This window comes from Lotus japonicus, chromosome 1, assembly GCF_012489685.1.
Source record: "Lotus japonicus ecotype B-129 chromosome 1, LjGifu_v1.2".
In the NCBI taxonomy this organism is placed as follows: domain Eukaryota; kingdom Viridiplantae; phylum Streptophyta; class Magnoliopsida; order Fabales; family Fabaceae; genus Lotus; species Lotus japonicus.
Window position 1 is genome coordinate 19302592 of NC_080041.1, and position 18725 is coordinate 19321316.

At 38.8% G+C, this 18725-nt stretch overlaps 1 protein-coding gene and 1 pseudogene across 2 annotated transcripts; one reads left to right on the forward strand and one right to left on the reverse strand.

The window, feature by feature from the left end:
* Positions 1-10308: 10308 nt before the first annotated feature.
* Positions 10309-12053, forward strand: LOC130734011 (UDP-glycosyltransferase 71K2-like). The gene has a single exon (XM_057586299.1). It carries the CDS (start codon positions 10448-10450, stop codon positions 11852-11854), a length of 1407 nt encoding a protein of 468 aa, XP_057442282.1. The 5' UTR covers positions 10309-10447; the 3' UTR covers positions 11855-12053.
* Positions 12054-12265: 212 nt separating this feature from the next.
* Positions 12266-13918, reverse strand: LOC130734012 (UDP-glycosyltransferase 71K2-like; annotated as a pseudogene). The gene has a single exon (XR_009017714.1). The product of XR_009017714.1 is annotated as a UDP-glycosyltransferase 71K2-like (transcript).
* Positions 13919-18725: the final 4807 nt, after the last annotated feature.

Below are 18725 nucleotides of genomic sequence, written 5' to 3' on the forward strand. Positions count from 1 at the left end.
TACCGTTCCAAGTCCAAGGAGATATCCTGGACCTAGATCAGAACGTCTAGTTGATCTAGATCATCCCATTCCACTAGTCCCTCTGAATGCAGCATCTCCTTCATCTCAACCTATACAACCAACACTTCCCTCTCAACCAGAACCTGTTCCACCAGAAAACTCAGTCTCTAACCATTCCTCGGTTAGATCTCCAAACCCTGAGGTTGAAACCTCACAGCCTAACCTTGAGATCAACACTTCAAATGTCCAAACTCTAGATGTTGGTTCTCCTCAAGGTGTTTCTGAAGCCAATAGCAGTAATCACCCCACTTCTCCTGAAACCAATCTCTCCATTGTTCCCTATACATATCTTAAACCCAACTCCCTTCTTGAGTGCATCAGTGTGTTTAATTATGAAGCATCATTAATGATTCGCAATGTGCAAGGTCACACTGACCTTCATGAGAATCCTAACTCTGTTGCTGAAGAATGGGATCATCTGTGTGATTGGCTGATTGCTCAAGTTCCTATTATGATGAGTCATCTCACAGCTGAAATGGATCAGAGGATTGAAGCTGCTAGGCAGCGTTTCAACAGAAGAGTGGCTATGCATGAACAACAACTAAGGGTTGAGTTACTTGAAGCTATTGAGGAAGCAAGAAAGAAGAAAGAACAAGCAGAAGAAGCTGCACGTCTAGAAGCTGAACAAATTGAGAATGCAAAGATAGAAACTCTGAAAGAAGCTGAAAGGCTACAGGCTGAGCTGATGCTCTCAGAGGTCAAGTTCTTGCACCAGTGCCTTTCACAAGTGCTGCTTCACACTCCACTCAAACTCCTCACTCTGCTCAGGATGTTCCTTCCACTTCTACTCAGCCAAGTTCTTCCAGACTTGCTATTTTGGAACAACGTCTTAACACTCATGAGACTCTCCTGTTCAGCATGAATGAAGCAATTCAAGAGCTCCTGCGTCGCACTGCCAAACCTTAGTTTTTAAGATCTCTATCGTTTTCTTTTTTAATTGATAAACTTTTAGTTATTTGTTTTCTTCGTTTTTAGTTATTTACTTCTATGTTTAATATCTATTTATTTCCTTATGTGTTTGTTTATTTCATGTTCCTTCTTGCATTTAACTCACACATATCTGGAAATTTATTTATTTTATATATATATATATAACCAATCATTTCTATTACATCTTCATACATCTATATTACTTTAGAATGGAGGATGCTTCCTCATTCTCCTACACTCTTGGCGCTGCTCTACTCTTTCATTCTCCAGACGATCGAGCATGTACTCTATGTTGCCGAGCCTTTTGCTCAGCTCATCCCTCTCCAGACTCTCTTCCATCGTCTCCAGATCCTTCTCCACTGCTTCTTTTTCTTCCAGCAGATTCAGCTCCAGCTGGCACAGCTCCTGAATCTCCTCTCCGAAGCAGAGGAACTCCTTCAGATCTTTCTCCAACTCTGGACTAAGATCCTCTTCCAGCAGCGTTGTGATCAGCTCATGTATGGTTCTTGAACCATCTGGATGCCTAACATTCATGAACAAATCTTCTTCAAAGGCCTTCTTTCTGAGCTCTTCTAATACAACCATGTATGATGCCATTTTTTTTGGAATTGATCTTGTTGTGAAGCTTACTGTGTTCCTAATCACTTTATATAAGCATCTTTTTCTCTCCGGAAGTTATTGCTACTGCAGTTTCTCGGGGATAAAGTATTGGTAATTGACGCTTCTCTTTACTGCCGTGGCCGGTGGTAAACGTTTTACCTATGCATTAATTCCTTTCTTTAATTTGCCAATCTCTTTTTCATCAATAATTAATTCTCCATCTTTTTTACCTTAGTTTCTCTTTTAGGGGGAGTACCTTGTACTTCAATCTAAGTTTTTCACACCCCAAGCTTTTTGCTTATGACAAAAAGGGGGAGTATAACCCAGTTTTTTATGTATATGCTGATTAGTGTGATGTTTATTATTTTTGGAGAATTTAAGAGTTCCACTTTTATGACCATAGATGTGTCACTGGGCAAATACAAGGAATACATTTCACTTCTTCTGAAGTGATATTGGTTAACTCTGATACCCTACTCGTGACTCTGAATACTCATGCGCTCTGATTATTTCAATTCATCTATGTCATGCGTTTTCACTCTGAACTCTTCTATTATTTAGCTCAGAATCTAGATATCACTAATGTCTTCATTAAGTCTTAGATTCAGGGGGAGCTAAGCTCAGAATCAAGCTGTGACTTGGATTCAGAATGAGCAAAATAAACCATTCACATCAGGATAAGTCCAATTCTATTTCTCTAAACTCTGAGTGAATTCAGTTTATTGTTTAAGTATTGTTCATCATATACTTAGTTTTGTCATCATAAAAAATGGGGAGATTGTAAGATCAAGTTTTGATCGTGTAGTACAACTCTATGTTTTGATGATTACAAGTTAACTCTCTAGTATGAACAATTAAGGTACTCTAACGTGTTTTCTGAGTGTGCTCTTGACAGGCTCTGACCTTAACATAATCTCACACAAATCAAAAGCACTGTGCTTAAAGAGTGACCCTAGCAACGCTTTCACAATCTCTATGTTCAATCTGAACAATAGAAAAGCTTCAGAAGATCTGAAGTTAATCAAGATCTGATAAGGACTCAGCTCACTTGAAGTTCTGAAGATCCAGACGTTCTGACAACCCAGACACTCTGAAGGTTCAGAAGCTCTGACTGTGTAGAAGACTCTAAAGATCCAGAAGCGGAAAAGTGAAGACTCTGAAGTCCAGAAGCAAAATGGCTCTGAAGACCAAGTACTTCTCCTCTGAGTTTAGAATCAGAAGATACAACGGTCAGAGGATCCATGCTTCCCTCTGACTCTGATCAACAAGCTTCACAAGTTCCAACACGAAGCATTCCTCTGATCAGAAGTCTACTAGGTTAAAGGTCAAGTCACTTTCCAAAGTACAAAAGCAAATGTACTATCCTGACGACCTAACCTAACATTCTCAGCCACAGCAGAAGTTGGAAATCCCAGATCTGCCCTCCAACGGTAGCATTCCCATGCAATGTTCAAACCCTAATCCTTGGAGTATATATAGAGGCTGAAGATTGAAAGATGATATTGGAAGAAACTTATACGCGCAAGATATATTCAAATCTTCTAAGCATTATTTCTTCATTGAATTCATTGTGTTTACTACAAGCTTTTAAGAAGCAATTTCTTTATAAACAATATTTTCTAAACAGTTGTTTAGTTTACCTGTAGAAGATCAAGGTTGATCGGATCCTAGAGAAGACTAAGAGAGTAAATCTTAGTGTGAGCTAAGTTAGTGTATTGTTAGTCACTTGTAGGTGTAAGACCTGGATTTTCAGAACAAGCTAGTTTCCGACTCACGCGTAGGATCAGTGTAAGCGTGACAGGAGTTTGATATTTGAGGAAGATTAATGAAGAAGAAAGTTCAGGAATTGCTTGAGGAATGTTGCGTAGTCGTTTTCGGAGTTAGTGCGAGTCGTCTGCACACTTGCCTTAGGGCGAGCGTGTCCAGATAGGCTATTTCGCTCTTAAAGTAACGTTTTGAGTGAGATTTCGAACTCTCGGAAAATTTAAAGATTCTCTTTATTTTTCCATCGACCAGCGTTTCATTTCGGAACTCTGGACTGTACGTACGATAGGTTTCACTTTTCGGATGTCCGCCGACGCTAATTTCTTTGCTTCGAAACCCTATTTTCAAGCAATGGATGAAGACTTTTTCTATTCGGGACTTCTAACGAAGATTCCGTCCGCGTTCCCAGACTTGTTTCGACATTTCCAATCTTTCTTCAGTAGGAAGTTTTGTCGTCTGAGCATCACAGCAAAAAGTAGTTTTTCGGGGCAGATTAACCGACACCGCTTTTGAGTTTTACGATATCGTTTTTCCCAAATCCTAGATATTTGTTTTGAGTTCTGGAATTCTGACGCCAGAATCTCTCTTAGAATTTCTCGGTGATCGTGCTGCAAAAATCAGAATCGCGAAATTTTCATTTTCCCGCGATTTCACCCGCCTATAAATAGCGCGAAAAAGCAACTATCTTCTCCATTTCACCCATTTTGGCCGAGGATTGTGGAGAGCTTGGTGGGAGAAGAGATTTTCGCGAAACCTTGACCAATCTTCGTGCAGTTCGTCCCTACTTCTAGGTATCGAGGTAACTATCATGAATCCTGCCTCTGATTTCTGTTTCTGCTGAGTTTCTGAAGTCGTTTCTGTGCTCTAAGTTTTGAGCTTTTTCTAAAATTGTCCGATTTCTCTGTTTTCTCGCTTGGGTTATGTTCCTTATGTTCCCCTGAGTCTAAAACCTCTGTCAGTAAACTCTGATTGCGATTCATTTGTCCAGGATCTGAAAAATTGACTCAAAACTCTTTTTGTCTCACATTTCGAAACTTTATTGTCGTAAAGCTATAATCTGACTTCGTGCCTTTAGGATTTGTTGTCACGGATGTCATGAGGATCGTTGCTGTCAAATCTGTTTTCAGAACTAATAACTTTGAAGTTTTGAGCCTTTATTTTGGACCAAAATGCCCCTGCGTAGTCGTATTTCGACCCGATTGTCCGAAAATTGTTCCGACAGTTTCTTTGCCTTAGTTTTACCCTAAAACTACCTTGTAAACTGATTTGATCGAAGAAAAAGAGCCGAAGCCCTTTTCTCCTTATGGCCGTGGGTTATTTCCTTAGGGGGGGGGGAGTTTTTCGTTTTCGAAAACTTGTCCTTTCGTACCCGTTTGTCGTATTCTGAAGCTTTGATGCTTTGTCTATCGTTTATGTATTGTTTTGCGATCGAACTAATCGATTTTGTTTGAATTCTGCTTTGTTTTTCTCCGAGGTTCAGTTGAAGGAACTTTGGAATACTCAGAGCAATTGTTTGAGGAGAACTTTGTTTGCGAAGCTGGAACAGCTCGAGGTTAGGGCAACTTACTATATATTAGCTATGAATGCATGATAGGCGTCGATCAATTCGACTTATGCTTTACTTTGATGTTGATTATGTTGATGAACTGATGTTGTGATGTTGTGCTTTGTTGGATTGTGCGTTTTGACGCGACTTCGGAGTGGAGATTCATTGATCTGGTGATCTTTGATGTTTCGGGTTGGATGAGCAACCCTAGGCAAGTTCAAACGAGGGGTTTGGGACTTAGCCATTTGTTGGGATTCGTTGGTTTACTTAGACTTTCCCCGGGAAACTTCTTTTGGGTGGTTGGTTTTCGGAAAACCTAGAATGAATAGAATTTTGTAAACTAAAGACTTGGGAAACCTAGATTTTGAGAAATAAACTCATAACCTGACTAATCTGAATTGAAATCATTTTTATTAATGTTTAAGTATAGGAAAACTGAAGGGGAAAATATTTACGAAAGACGGGGAAAAGTCGACCTTTGTTGTGAGTTATTGGAATTGGGGAAAGCCACTAAGGTGAGCTATGGTGATGACTGAAAGTCACCGAGTACTTTACGTACTCTTGTTGATGGGGTTGTGTTGTATTGACCGACATTAATCCCTTGGGTTCTCTTGTTGTTGGAGCGGTGTTGTATTGACCGACACTTAGCGCTCTTGTTGTTTGGGCTGTGTTGTATTGACCGACACTAGACCCTTGTGTTTCTTGTTGGAGTTGTGTTGTATTGACCGACACTTACTCCGAGTTGTGTTGTATTGACCGACACTAACTCATGGGTTTGTTGAGATTGGGTTGTGAGCTAGACACTTTCGTGGTAAGGACGATTCGTTGTTTGGCTAACCACGTTGCATTCAATCGGGTGAATAACGGGAATGGTTCACCTGTGCATATCATGGTGAATAACGGGAATGGTTCACCTTGCATTAATGATGAATAACGGGAATGGTTCATCATTCGGTGAATAACGGGAATGGTTCACCAAGGATGAATAACGGGAATGGTTCATCCAGGATGGATTTCATCCAGGATGGATAACGGGAATGGTCCATCCATAGTGAAAATGCTTCACTTGTGGCGAACGGGAACGCGTCACAAATCCGGATTCATATTGTGCATTTCACGCATACATTCATGCTGACTGAGACTGTGTGCTGTTTGTTTATTGAAGCAATGTTAGAGCCATAACATGCTAGGATTACTTATATGCTTATATAACAACTTATATATATACCCTGTCACATGTTGTGTGTATATGTACTTATTGCTGTGAGTTGACCCTAGCGCCTTGGCTTTGTTTGTATGTTTGTCTTTGGGCGGTCGGCCTGCTGCCAGATGTCGATGGCCGACTGGTTCTCGACGGTCTCTCCCTCGGGGGGGATCAGATATGAGTTGCTGGATAGGGATGCCCCCACCGCTTGGGTGATCGATGTGGCTGGTCACCGGGCGACGTATAGGGGAAGGGTCATGGAGGACCAGACGGATGAGCGAGGACGCCTGACGAGCGGAGTGCTACGGCGTATGGAGCTGAGTTTTGACTTGCCGCCCTCAGTTCATTGTGGACCGGGCACTGGACATGCACCACCTGCACCACCTCCGACTTCACCTTCTGTTGAGGAGGACCCAGAGGAGATCGAGCCTGCTGCTGCTGCTATATCTGTTATGCCACCTCCGGCTACTGCCATCGCTTCTACCGACGTGGCGTCGTCCTCTAGGCTCGTACAGTCGAGGAGGGAGTCTGTTGTCCCATCTGCCTCACGTCTCTTATCTTTCTCTTCACCGCACGGCTACCGTGTGGACCCCTTGATGAGGGTGGAGGAGGAGGATGTTCTCACAGGAGAGGTGGATGTGGAGACCGGCTCGACTAGGGCGGTGCGCAGGACAGTGAGGAGGGAGGTTATGGATTTGGACACCGAGATGATTACGGTGGATTCCGACTCTGACTCCGAGAGCAGTGGGGAGAGCTACTCGCCGAGCAGCGATGAGGAGGAGGAGGATTGGTGAGCTGAGCTGGGAGGGTAGGTTAGGGTTAGTGACATTTTTTGTGTAGAGCTCTGATCGTCAGTTTCTTTTTGGGACAGGGTAGGTTCCGATGTGTGGCTTTTTGTGTGGTTCTTTTGAGGAGGATCACAGAGAGTCTGTCGGAGTATAGGGGTCTTCCTTTCAGGCCATTTTTGAGTGCCGACTTTCTCTTGGATAACTGTATTTTGATACTTTTACTCACAGTTCTGGTTTGTATATTTGCCTGCGGGCGTATTACTTTGGAGTCACTGCGGCTTCGCGTGACATGGAGTGCAGCCGAGGCTGTACAGATGTATATATTTGTATATCGGTTAGTTTAGTTGTTGGGTGTTGTCTCTAATTCTTTATCGCCTTGATTTAAAGGAAAGAAACAAAAAAAAAAAATTACCTGTTTTCCGCGTAATGTTTATTTTTGGTTACTAAAGTGACACCTGGAAATCGGGGTGTTACAGTAGGTTTCAAGTGCAGTTGTAACAATGCTCTGATTAGTGGATTACCTTCATTCTAAGAAGGAAGAAATCACCTTTACGGATGGACAGGACTAGCTTGAGTGATTCATCAAGTGAACCAGGATAAAATCCTTGTGTGCTTTTCTTATCTCTTATCTTAAGCACTTTACTTGTGTCTCGAAAGATTTGTTAACATCTTAAGGTGGAAGTTTTATTCTGAAAACGCTATTCATTTCTACCGTTTTTCATACCTTCAACAAGCTTTCAATCACAACATTTCCTTTTCCCTTGACTGGAATGACATCACCATTCCCAATTTTTACTTTGGAAACAATGGATTTGTCAAGCTCTTTGAATAACTTCTAGTCATTGGTCATGTGGTTTGTATAACCATTATCTATCAACCATGAATTGCTTGAGATATCGCTTGCAGCAAAGCACGTTGTGACGAGAAGTAGTTCATCATCTTCTTGTTCCTCCATGGTCACCTTAGCCTCCTCTGGTTCATCATCTTCTTGTTCCTCCATGCAAACTCGTTCTACATGTCCCATATTGCCACACTTTCTACACTTACACTTTGTTTGGTAGGATAGAGAGAGATAGTGAAGAGAGAGTAGGGAAGAGAGAAGTTGAGTAGAGAGAAATATGTGAGAAATAAAGTAGATTGATAGGTTGTTTGGTATGGTAGATATAAAGGAGAGAGAGATGAGAAATAATGAGGTGGAAGAGAGAGAAAAAAAGTTAGCTTTTGATTAAGAAAATATTTTTTTCTTTTTAAAAAGTCAGAATGCAGATTAGTGGCGGAAATGAAAAAAAAAATAAAAAAAGCAACCTTGCCTGATTCTCTTCGCAAAACGCGAAGAGATCAAAAAGTTGGAAAAAGCCACCCTCAAACTCTCTCTCACCTCCATTATTACACAACCAAACAAAGAGAGAAACTCAATCTCTCTCCTATCTCTCTCTCTTCCCTCAATCTCTTCTCAATCTCTCTCCCACCAAACAAGGCATTAATGTCTGGCTTCCAAAAATATCTTGTTTGAGGATGGTTAGTCTTTTTGCAATGAGGACAAGAAGGAAAATTCTCACCTTGCTGCTTTTTCTCACTTCTTGGATTTTGTGCTTTCATACGATACATACCTTGTACCTCCACCTCATCTTGTCTCATGGCTCTCCTCTGCTCCTGTGCTTGTAAAGCATTAATTAATTCTCCCAATGTAATGGTTGACAAGTCTTTTGACTCCTCCAACGCTGATATCTTTGACTCATATTTTTCAGGAGTAGTGACAAGAATTTTCTGCACTATTCTTTCATCAGAAAGTCTCTACCAAGAAGTCTCACTTTATTTTCTATGCTTAACAATCTGTCAGCATAGCCCTTGATGGTTTCATTATCTTTCATGTTCTGCATCTCGAATTCCCTGCCAAGGTTGAGAACTTGCATGCCTTTAGTTCTTTCAGAACCTTGATATTCTGCTTTGAGATATTCCCAAATTTCTTTGGCGGATTTCAGATTCATTATTCGTGTGAATATGATCTTGGACACGGAAGAAAATAGACAATTTTTTTACCTTAGCCTTTTTTGTCTTCTTCTGTTTGTGATTCTTCATCTGAGCCACCGTAGGATTCTCAGGTAGTTCAGGACCCACTATGTATGATGATGATGATGCATCTCCTTCCATTAGGTTTTCTTTTGACTCACAGGTCCCTTAAGGATAAGAGCTCTGATGCCACTTGTTGGGTATTTTTATACGTATGAATGTATTTGAAGGAGATTATTTTATTCATCATTGTGAGCTCTATATATATATATATATATAAATCTATTTGGAACGCCTCAGATCTACTCTTGAAGATAGGCCTCCCAAAAGTCCTATAACCACCAATAAATTCAATCTTAGAGATACTTTCAAGCGTCTTGAGAAATCTACGGTCAAGCCCGTTACTATTCAAGACCTTCAATTTGAGTCTAACCAAACAACCCTTAATCAAATGGTGGAAGGTCTTTGATGCTTCCAAAGCCCATAAGGAGAATGTCAATCAGTGGTTTAAGTCTAACCAAAAGTGCCTTAAGCATGCCAATCCACAATCTAGTCTCTTGCTCAATCAAAAGGCCCACATCACAGCGGCCCTTGCAGGAGCTTCAACAGAAGAAGACTTGCTGAAGAATCTCCAAACAGCTCTGCAATTATTGAAAGAAAAAGAGCCAAAGGAGCAGGCCTCATCCTCAAAGGCCCCTCAGCAGAAAACTTCCTCACAATCTTCTTTAACAGAAAAATAACAAACCTACTCATAAACTGATCTGATTCCTAAAATCAAGTGATATTGATTTTAGAAACAACTAATATTATCTTAATCTTATTCTAATTTGAAAATAAATCTAAACAATATCTTAAAACAAAATTTAAATCCTAACTAATTATCTCCTCTCAATTTCAGCTATTATAGGCATATTCTCAACAGTTCTTAAATGGCTGGTAGTATTTGGAGAATTGGGGATGATTAGAAGGTCAGCATTTGGGGGAACAAATGGATTCCAACAAGTTATGATGCAAGGACTGTTAGATTGTGTGGCACATAATTAATTTCAAATCAGAGTAACATATAAATTCCAAATCAGATTGTAGATGTAGCAGAATTTGTTGTTTCTTTAAGCTTCCAATTTTAACTATGGTCCTGTGTCGGAAAGCAAGTTCCTGCTTTACATGTAAATGAAACTGAAACGAGCAGTACACTACGTACACACTCACCTCCTCTCTTACTTGTACCGCGGGTCATTATCTAATATTTTTTATATATTCAATATATATAAAATAATGTAATATTATATATAGTTAATTTAGTTATTATTTTTTCGCCATGCTTCTCAACACTAGTATTATATATTTCTTCTCTCACGTCAATTTTTTTTTGTCAACTGTTTTCTGCTTCTATGATTGAAGTTAAGTATTTCTTCTCTCACGTCATTGTTTTTTTTGTCAAAAGTTTTCTTCTATGATTGAAGTTAACAGGGAAATGAAAACTGTGTAGAAAACATTATACTCCTCTCCCAAGTTCCACCACACAATTAAGGAGAACAAAGAGAAATGGCTTTAACTCTCAGTGAGATGAAAAAGAAAGCAGAGTTGATCTTCATTACTACACCAGCAATTGGCCACTTGGCCCCAGTTTTGGAGTTTGCACAGCAACTAATCAACCTTCATCACCATCTTTCCATCACAGTCCTCTGCATGAAGTTCCCTAACACTCCTTCTCCTTCAGACTCATACGCCAGAACAGTTTTGGCTTCACAGCCTCAGATTCAACTCATTGATCTCCCTGAAGTAGAACCACCTTCACAGGAGCAACAGAAATCACCAGAATACTACGTCTTCACCTATGTGGAGAGCCTTGTACCCCATGTGAAAGACACCATACAAAACATTGTATCATCTAATCCAAACCCAGTTGTGGGGTTGGTACTAGATTTCTTCTGTGTTCCCATGATTGATGTGGGAAATGAACTGGGTATCCCTTCTTATTTGTATTTCATATCAAATGTTGGGTGTTTGAGTCTCATGCTTTCCCTTCAGAAACGGACAATTGAGGATGTGTTCAATAAATCTGATCCTGAGTTTTTAGTTCCGGGTTTCTCCAATCTATTCCCATCCAATGTTCTACCTAATGCTTGTTTGAACAAAGATGGTGGATATGTTGCTTTTTACAAGATTGCTCAGAGGTTTAGAGACACCAAAGGGATTATTGTTAATACTTTTTCTGATTTGGAGCATGATATTATTGATGCATTATCTGATGACCATACTCCTCCAATCTATGCTATTGGTCCTTTGATTAATCTCAAAGGTCATCCAAACCCAAATTTAGACCAAGCCAAGCATGACCTTATCATGAAATGGCTTGATGAGCAGCCAGAATCCTCTGTTGTTTTTCTTTGTTTTGGGAGTTGGGGAAGCTTTGGTCCGTCTCAAACAAGAGAAATAGCACTAGGACTTCAACGAAGTGGAGTTACGTTCTTGTGGGCTTTGCGTTCTTCGCCAACCACAGACAATGAAGAGAAAACTTTACCAGAAGGGTTCTTAGAATGGATGGAACTGGAAGGTAGGGGAATGATATGTGGATGGGCACCCCAGGTAGAGGTTCTGGCCCATAAAGCCATTGGTGGGTTTGTGTCACATTGTGGTTGGAATTCCATCTTGGAAAGCTTGTGGTTTGGGGTGCCAACATTGACATGGCCTATCTATGCAGAACACCAACTGATTGCTTTTATGATGGTGAAGGAATGGGGATTAGCAGTGGAGCTGAGATTGGACTATAGAAGGACTAGTGCTCTTGTAATGGCAGAGGAGATAGAGCAAGGGCTGAAAAACTTGATGGATAAAGATAGCGAGGTTCGCAAGAAGGTGCAAGAGATGAAAGAGAAGGCCAAGAAAGCTGTCCTTAGTGGCGGGTCTTCATTCATATCTGTTAGGCAACTTATTGATGACATGATATGAAGCAGCTAGTAAATGATGCTTTGCTTCATAGATGAAGTTGCCACTTCCTTAGAATCAATGGAATGTTCAAGCTCTTCCCGGGTGCAAGGAGATAGTTTGGAGGGTGTGTACGAATATCTTACCTGTTTGGTAATTCCATAGCAGATTATGTTGCCAGTTTGATTCTTTCTTTCTCTAATAATGTTTGAATTGAGGATTCCATATGGGTTTACTTCCTCTCCTTTCTCCTAATGTAACCAATGTTGGTTCTGTTTAATCTATACTAAGCTTAAAAAAATCTCAGTTTTATTAAATGGGGTGCATTTAATCTCTCTCTTTCTAAAACTCTGCTATTTTAGTAAAGGACAAAAATAAAGATTGTCTTATACATAAGTTTTATGGGCTAAAAGAATATTTTGTTTTCAAAAAAAATTGTGGAAAAAATTATACATACAATAAGAAAAGCACAAGAGAATAGAGAGAACAGTCACAGTTGCATAAGTACATTTTATGATCTGCATCAAGAAAACTGCCCTATTAGAATCACAACCATGCTTGTCTAAATGATGGGTTGCATTAGGCCATTAGCCATTGATTCTTAGAATGGGGCATCTCCTTCTATGTAACACAACAATACCTATCAATTGTTACCTATCATATCATCAATAAGTCTCCTAACAGATATGAATGAAGATCCACCACTAAGGACAGCTTTCCTAGCCATCTCCTTCATCTCTAGCACCTTCTTGTGAACCATACTATCTCTTTCCATCAAGTGTTTCAGCCCCTTCTCTATCTCCTCTGCTAGTCCACTCTCAGCTCCACTGCTAATCCCCAATCCCTCACCATCCGAAAAGCATTTAGCTGTTGTTCTGCATAGATTGGCCATGTCAATATTGGCACCCCAAACCACAAGCTTTCCAAGATGGAATTCCAACCACAATGAGACACAAACCCACCAATGGCTTTGTGAGCCAGAACCTCCACCTGGGGTGCCCACTCACACAACATCCCTCTCCTGCTACCTTCCATCCATTCTAAGAACCCTTCTGGTAAAGCTTTCTCTTCATTATCTGCGGTTGGCCGAGAGCGCAAAGCCCACAAGAATCTAACCCCACTCTGTTGAAGTCCTAGTGCTATTTCTCTTGTTTGAGATGGATCAAAGCTTCCCTTACTCCCAAAGCAAAGAAAAACAACAGAGCCAGGTAGCTGTTCATCTAGCCATTTCAACAAACAGTTATTTTTCACTTGGTCCAAACTTGGGTTAGAAGGACCTTTGAGATCAATCATAGGACCAACAGCATAAATTGGAGGGGTTTGGCCATCAGATAATTCATCAATAGCATACTGCTCCAACTCTGAAAGAGTGTTGATGATGATTCCTTTGGTTTCTGTGTACTTCTTGGTGAAATTGCAGTAGGCAACAACTCCTTCTTCATCTCTTGTATAATAATGATCAGGCATAACACTTGAAGGAACTGGACTGGGAAAACCAGGAACTAACAGCTCAGGATCAGGGTCCTTCAACAAATCCTCAATTTCACTTTTATGAAAGTGTAGAAAGAGGCTCAAAAATCCTGCATTTGATGGGATGAACATATAAGAAGGGATACCAAGGTCCTTTCCCACATCAACCATGGGAACACAAAGGAAATCTAGGACCAACCCAACAACTTTGTTAGGATAAGATGATAAAATGTTTTGCATAGTGGATTTTACATGGGGTTTGATCCCCTCCATGAAGCTCCAGAGGAAGGATATTGTAGGTTGAGGTACAAGAGTTTGCTCATGTGGTGGTTGTTCTACATCAATGATTTGGATATGAGGTTGTGAGGCTGAAACTGTTCTGAGGTAGGACTCTGAAGAGGGGGTTGCTAGGGGCTTGATGTTGAGGATTGTGATGGAAATATGGTTATCAGTGTTGATAAGGAGTTGTGCAAGTTCAAAGGTTGAGCTTAAATGGCCAACTAATGGTGAAGGAATAAAGATAAGCTCTGATTTCTTCTTCATGTTAACTATTCTTCCTTTGGTTTTTCCTTGGTGTGGTAGAGATTGAAAACTGGGGGCGGGGGGGGGGGGGGCGGGGTTGGTGACTTGGTGTACTGCTTCACTAGAGACTCTTAAGGTATGGCACTCTGTGAGTTTGCCTTCTACTCTTCATCTACCGTTGAACTTTCTTTTGGGTCAAAAACTTCAATTGTCTTTTACAACACTAGTCAACAGCATTGACAAGGAAATGGGCATTAATTCAAAGGATCTTATTGAATATTCGTATTAAGCATATAAGACAATTCAGCTAAGTACAACAAAGTAAAAAGTAAAAACAAAAAATGAGTGTATAAAAAAAATACTTTTTAAGTGGATATTTTTGAATTTTCCTTTAGTGTAAGATCAACCCAACGTTTAAAAATAAAAAATCAAATCCAGGATGAATTTAATGTAGTAAAATCGCACTTCTCCAATTCACTTATAAGTTTAAACTCAACGTGTTAAATTTTATTTCCCCATTAATAGTTTAATACCTTTTTTTTGGTGCTTAATAGTTTAATACCTTAAGATAATATAATCAAATTTGTGTTTGCATCAATATCAATATAAAATTTAAACTCTAATGGGGTATAGAGTTGCGTTGAATACAAATATATTGTCATACTACTACTGGAGGTGGAGGGTTCACCAACAATTGATGTAATCGCACCATTTGCTCCTATTAAATATTCTGAATAATATGTTTTTTATTAAATAATAATGGAATAAATTTGTTAACCTCTCTCATATGTCATCTTCGGTGTACAATTGTTTTTTACTTTTAAATTTATTCAAAATATTTTAGTTTATAAATATGTTATATCTTGACTATGACAATAATAATTTTATATAAGAACATGAGACAAATCACGACTTTAAATTCAATTATAAATTGTTAAGATTAAAATATGAAGTGATGACTTTTAAAAAAGTCATATGGCATTTTAAGCGGTAATGTGACCATTAGATTACTTTAAGGCTTAATTCCACTTTGGGCCCCTGATCTTTAAAAAATGAGCGATCGGGGCCCCCCGTGTTTAAACGTAGCGGTCAGGCACCCCAACGTTTAAAAAACATGCGTTCCAAGCCCTTCTGTTAAGTGTCGTTAGTTTGACCAAACGGAGCCAGATCGGAGCTTTTCTTTTTCATTTTTACATTATCTTTTTCACCCAAAAATTTCCCCCAATTCACAAACACGCTTCCCCCCAATTTTTTCCCTAATTTCACCCTAATTTAGCAAGAGAAAGAGAAGAGGAGAAGAGGGCGAGTCGTCGGAAATCGCCTCCGACGGTGGCGCACGGCGGTTCACGGCGGAGGTCGTCGGAATCAGAAATTTCTTTGTGGGTTTTGTTGCGGACGAGGAGAGGAGCACAGTGGTGGTGTTGGTTTGTCGAGATCGTGAGCGGTTCGTCGTAGATCGGACTTTGAAGGCGGCGGTCCTAGGGTTTCATGGTGGTGATGGCTTCCACGTGGTGGCCATGGTGGCTGCCCTATAGGTTCGCGCGAGGATGATGAGGAGGTGATGGTGTGACCGGCGGTGGCTCTCATGGAAGAAGGAGGCGCGGTGATGGTGGTGTGGCCAGCAGCGGGCTCGCGTGAGGAAGCTCGCGTTAGTGGCAGCTTGGCCGAAGAGGAGTGGCGGCGACCATGAAGAAGAAGATGATGTTGTGTGGTTTTAGGGTTTCAGAGAAAAATGGAGAAGAAAGTGAGAGAGGGAGAGATGTCTAGATTGAGAGAGAATTGGGGGGGATTTTTGGGTAAAAAAGATAATGTTAAAATGAAAAAGAAAATCCACGTCACTAGCTCCGTTGGTCAAACTAACGGCACTTAAAAGAAGGGCTTGGAACGCACGTTTTTGAAACGTTGGGGTTCCTGACCGCTACGTTTAAACACGGGGGGCCCCGATCGCTCATTTTTGAAAGATCAGGGGCCCAAAGTGAAATTAAGCCTTATTTTAATCATTGATCATTCATGATTAGATATGACGGTCATGATTTATGAGAGCATCTTCAATTCTGGTGTTTAGTTTTTAGCACTATTCATGTGGGTCTGTACTGCCACATGTGTTTAAGCAACTCTTTGCAGATTTTGCTCCAACCATGAGTTCTTAGTTCTTAGTTCTTATCACTATTCATCCGGTCCCACGATACCATTATATTAATATTTTTTATTTACATATAATTTTGATTTAAATTTAAATGTTAATTCAATACTTAAATTAAATGAATGAGAGAGAAAAAATTAATTTTTTATGCTAAAAACTCAACAGTAAAACTTCTTATATAAAAACCTAGTTCTTATATTTAAGAACTAAGAACTCCACGTCATCCCCTCTAGTGGTTAAGAACTCAGTTTTTAGTTCTTAACTCAAAAATAAGAATTAAGAACCTTGCATTGGAGATGCTCTAAGTAATGATATATACATACCTCACTTTCAAAAAAAAAAAAAAAAAACATACCTCACTTTCTCTTCCATCTCATTTCCACATATTTTTCTTTCTATCTCTCTCTGCATTTCCTGTCACATCACAAATCATATCATTCATTTATCTCTCATTTCTATCTAATCTCACAAAATGGAGGTGGAATTGATATGTCAACGAAACATTATTGTTTATTCGTGCATTCTCATGTATAAAGACCATCCTCATTATATACATCCTCACACTCGAATATAATTTGAAGTTTTGATATATGGACCTCAGTAATAATTCATAGATATATAAATAATTCAGACGCTCACAAAATAACATTTTTCTCTTTATCTCCACTTCTTATCGCATCACATTATTAATTCTATCTCTTCACTCTCTTTCTCTCTAAGTATCTACACAAATACAATATATGTCTATAAATCGGAGTTGTTAGGTACTTGGTATATTGAGGATTGTGAGGGTAAGATGGTTTTTTTTTTTGGGTGATGGTAAGATGGTTATCCCTGTTGATAAGTATTTGTTCAAATTCCAATAGTGAAAGAATGAAAATCAGCTCTGCTATCCTCTTTTTCACGTCAACCATTCCCCATGGTTTTTTTTCCCTTTCTCCTAAATATATTTTGATGCTTGCTGTAGTACCTTAAGGTGTGATGCCCAAAATGAGTTGATTCAATAATAAATACTCATATATCGATTAAAATTTTGATTTTGTTATGTCATAGTAATGCAGTGTTTCATTCTTAAGGACGTGAGATATACGAGTTGTGTTTTCTAAGCTTTGTTTATCCATCAATTATGATTATTTTATGCGCATCTCCATCACTATCATTCGTTTCTACCACTCGTTCATTTTTCATTAAAAAATGAATTTTATAAAATAAAGTTAATTGACAAGTGAAGTAAAATCTAAAGATATAGTATTTACCTTGAATAATATGACAATAATCTATTAAATTACTTAAATGGGTATCACACCCCAAAAAAAAATTCAAGGTGCCACAAAATTTACCATATATTTTTAGATCCTGAAAGTATAGAAAATGTTGATACTAGTCATTAATTTTATTTAATTTTTAATTTCTTGAAAATGTACATTATTATCTTTTTTAGTCCATTTTATTAAGTTTTGCTTATGCGGCTGGCGGCGCGGCTCATGGTGATTCACTCTTCCCATTTGAAATATTTTATCTAAATTCGCATTGTGGAATCTACTCATTAACACAACTAGGATTATCCCCGTGCGATGCACGGAAATTTAATCTCTAACTCTGTTTGCTTAACAAAATAATTTTATATATATAATTGATGTGATTGGAATGACTATATAGGAACTTAACCATATCAAATGTTTCTATATTCTTATTCAAATGCATGTTACAACTAATAATTTAAATTATTTACATTTTATATACAAATTTAGATATATAGTAATATTTAAAGTATGTAAAAACTCTATTTAATGGAGTTTTCTGTAGTATCTTAGGGTTTAGGGTACTACACAATGATTTCTAACGCTGAAATAAATATATTATATCATAAATTTTATTTATATATGAATATAGTTCCATTGTTATTATTAATGAGACTTGTTAACTGAATAGAATAAAATCTCTTTTACATTTGGAAATAGGAATTGGCAATGAGACTTCATATGAATTACCCATGAACTACGCACGGAACCTGTTTATATTCCTTTGTTCGCATTTTTATCCTTCAAGTGTATACACATATCACCACAGCTCATTTTATGCGTTTAAATGGTTTGTTCTTCGGCAGACCATAAATGTATGTAGATAGACTATTACAAAAGATACATCTCTGACTATGATATGAAACATTAAAAATGTTGGAGCATCCGTTGAATACCAACTTATAAAGGCTTATCAAGTAACAAAAATGACTTAATATATTCCCTTACGTGCATTCAACAATATGAGTACGACCTAGCTTACTTATAAACCGATAAGATAAACAACATAGAAGAGCTTAACAAATAAAATCGCAATTTCAAGAGACAGAATAAAGTTTTTGCAATTGTATAAAGAACAACAGACATCAAAGGCAAGCTAGCAAAATAGTAAAAAGACGACAAAGCTAAATTATTACAGGAACTACTGCACTTGAAGAAACAGATTGTTCATTTTCACACACCATCACGAGCACCTATTAGTTTCAAATAATAACCACTTTGAAAGTGTTGTTTTGTGGAAGCTTGAAGAATTGTAGTTGCTCACAGAACTTGAATTTCTTGGACCTACAAAATTGATACCAGCCAACCCCCGCCATGCATTGACGCACCCTCTTGCTGTCCCAAATGAGTTGTCATTCATGCGTAATACCATTAGCTAGTCTAACACTAACGGAGTGTGGGCGATGGTCAAGATGATTAATCACAACTGATACCGGTATGGGATACAAAATCAAAACTT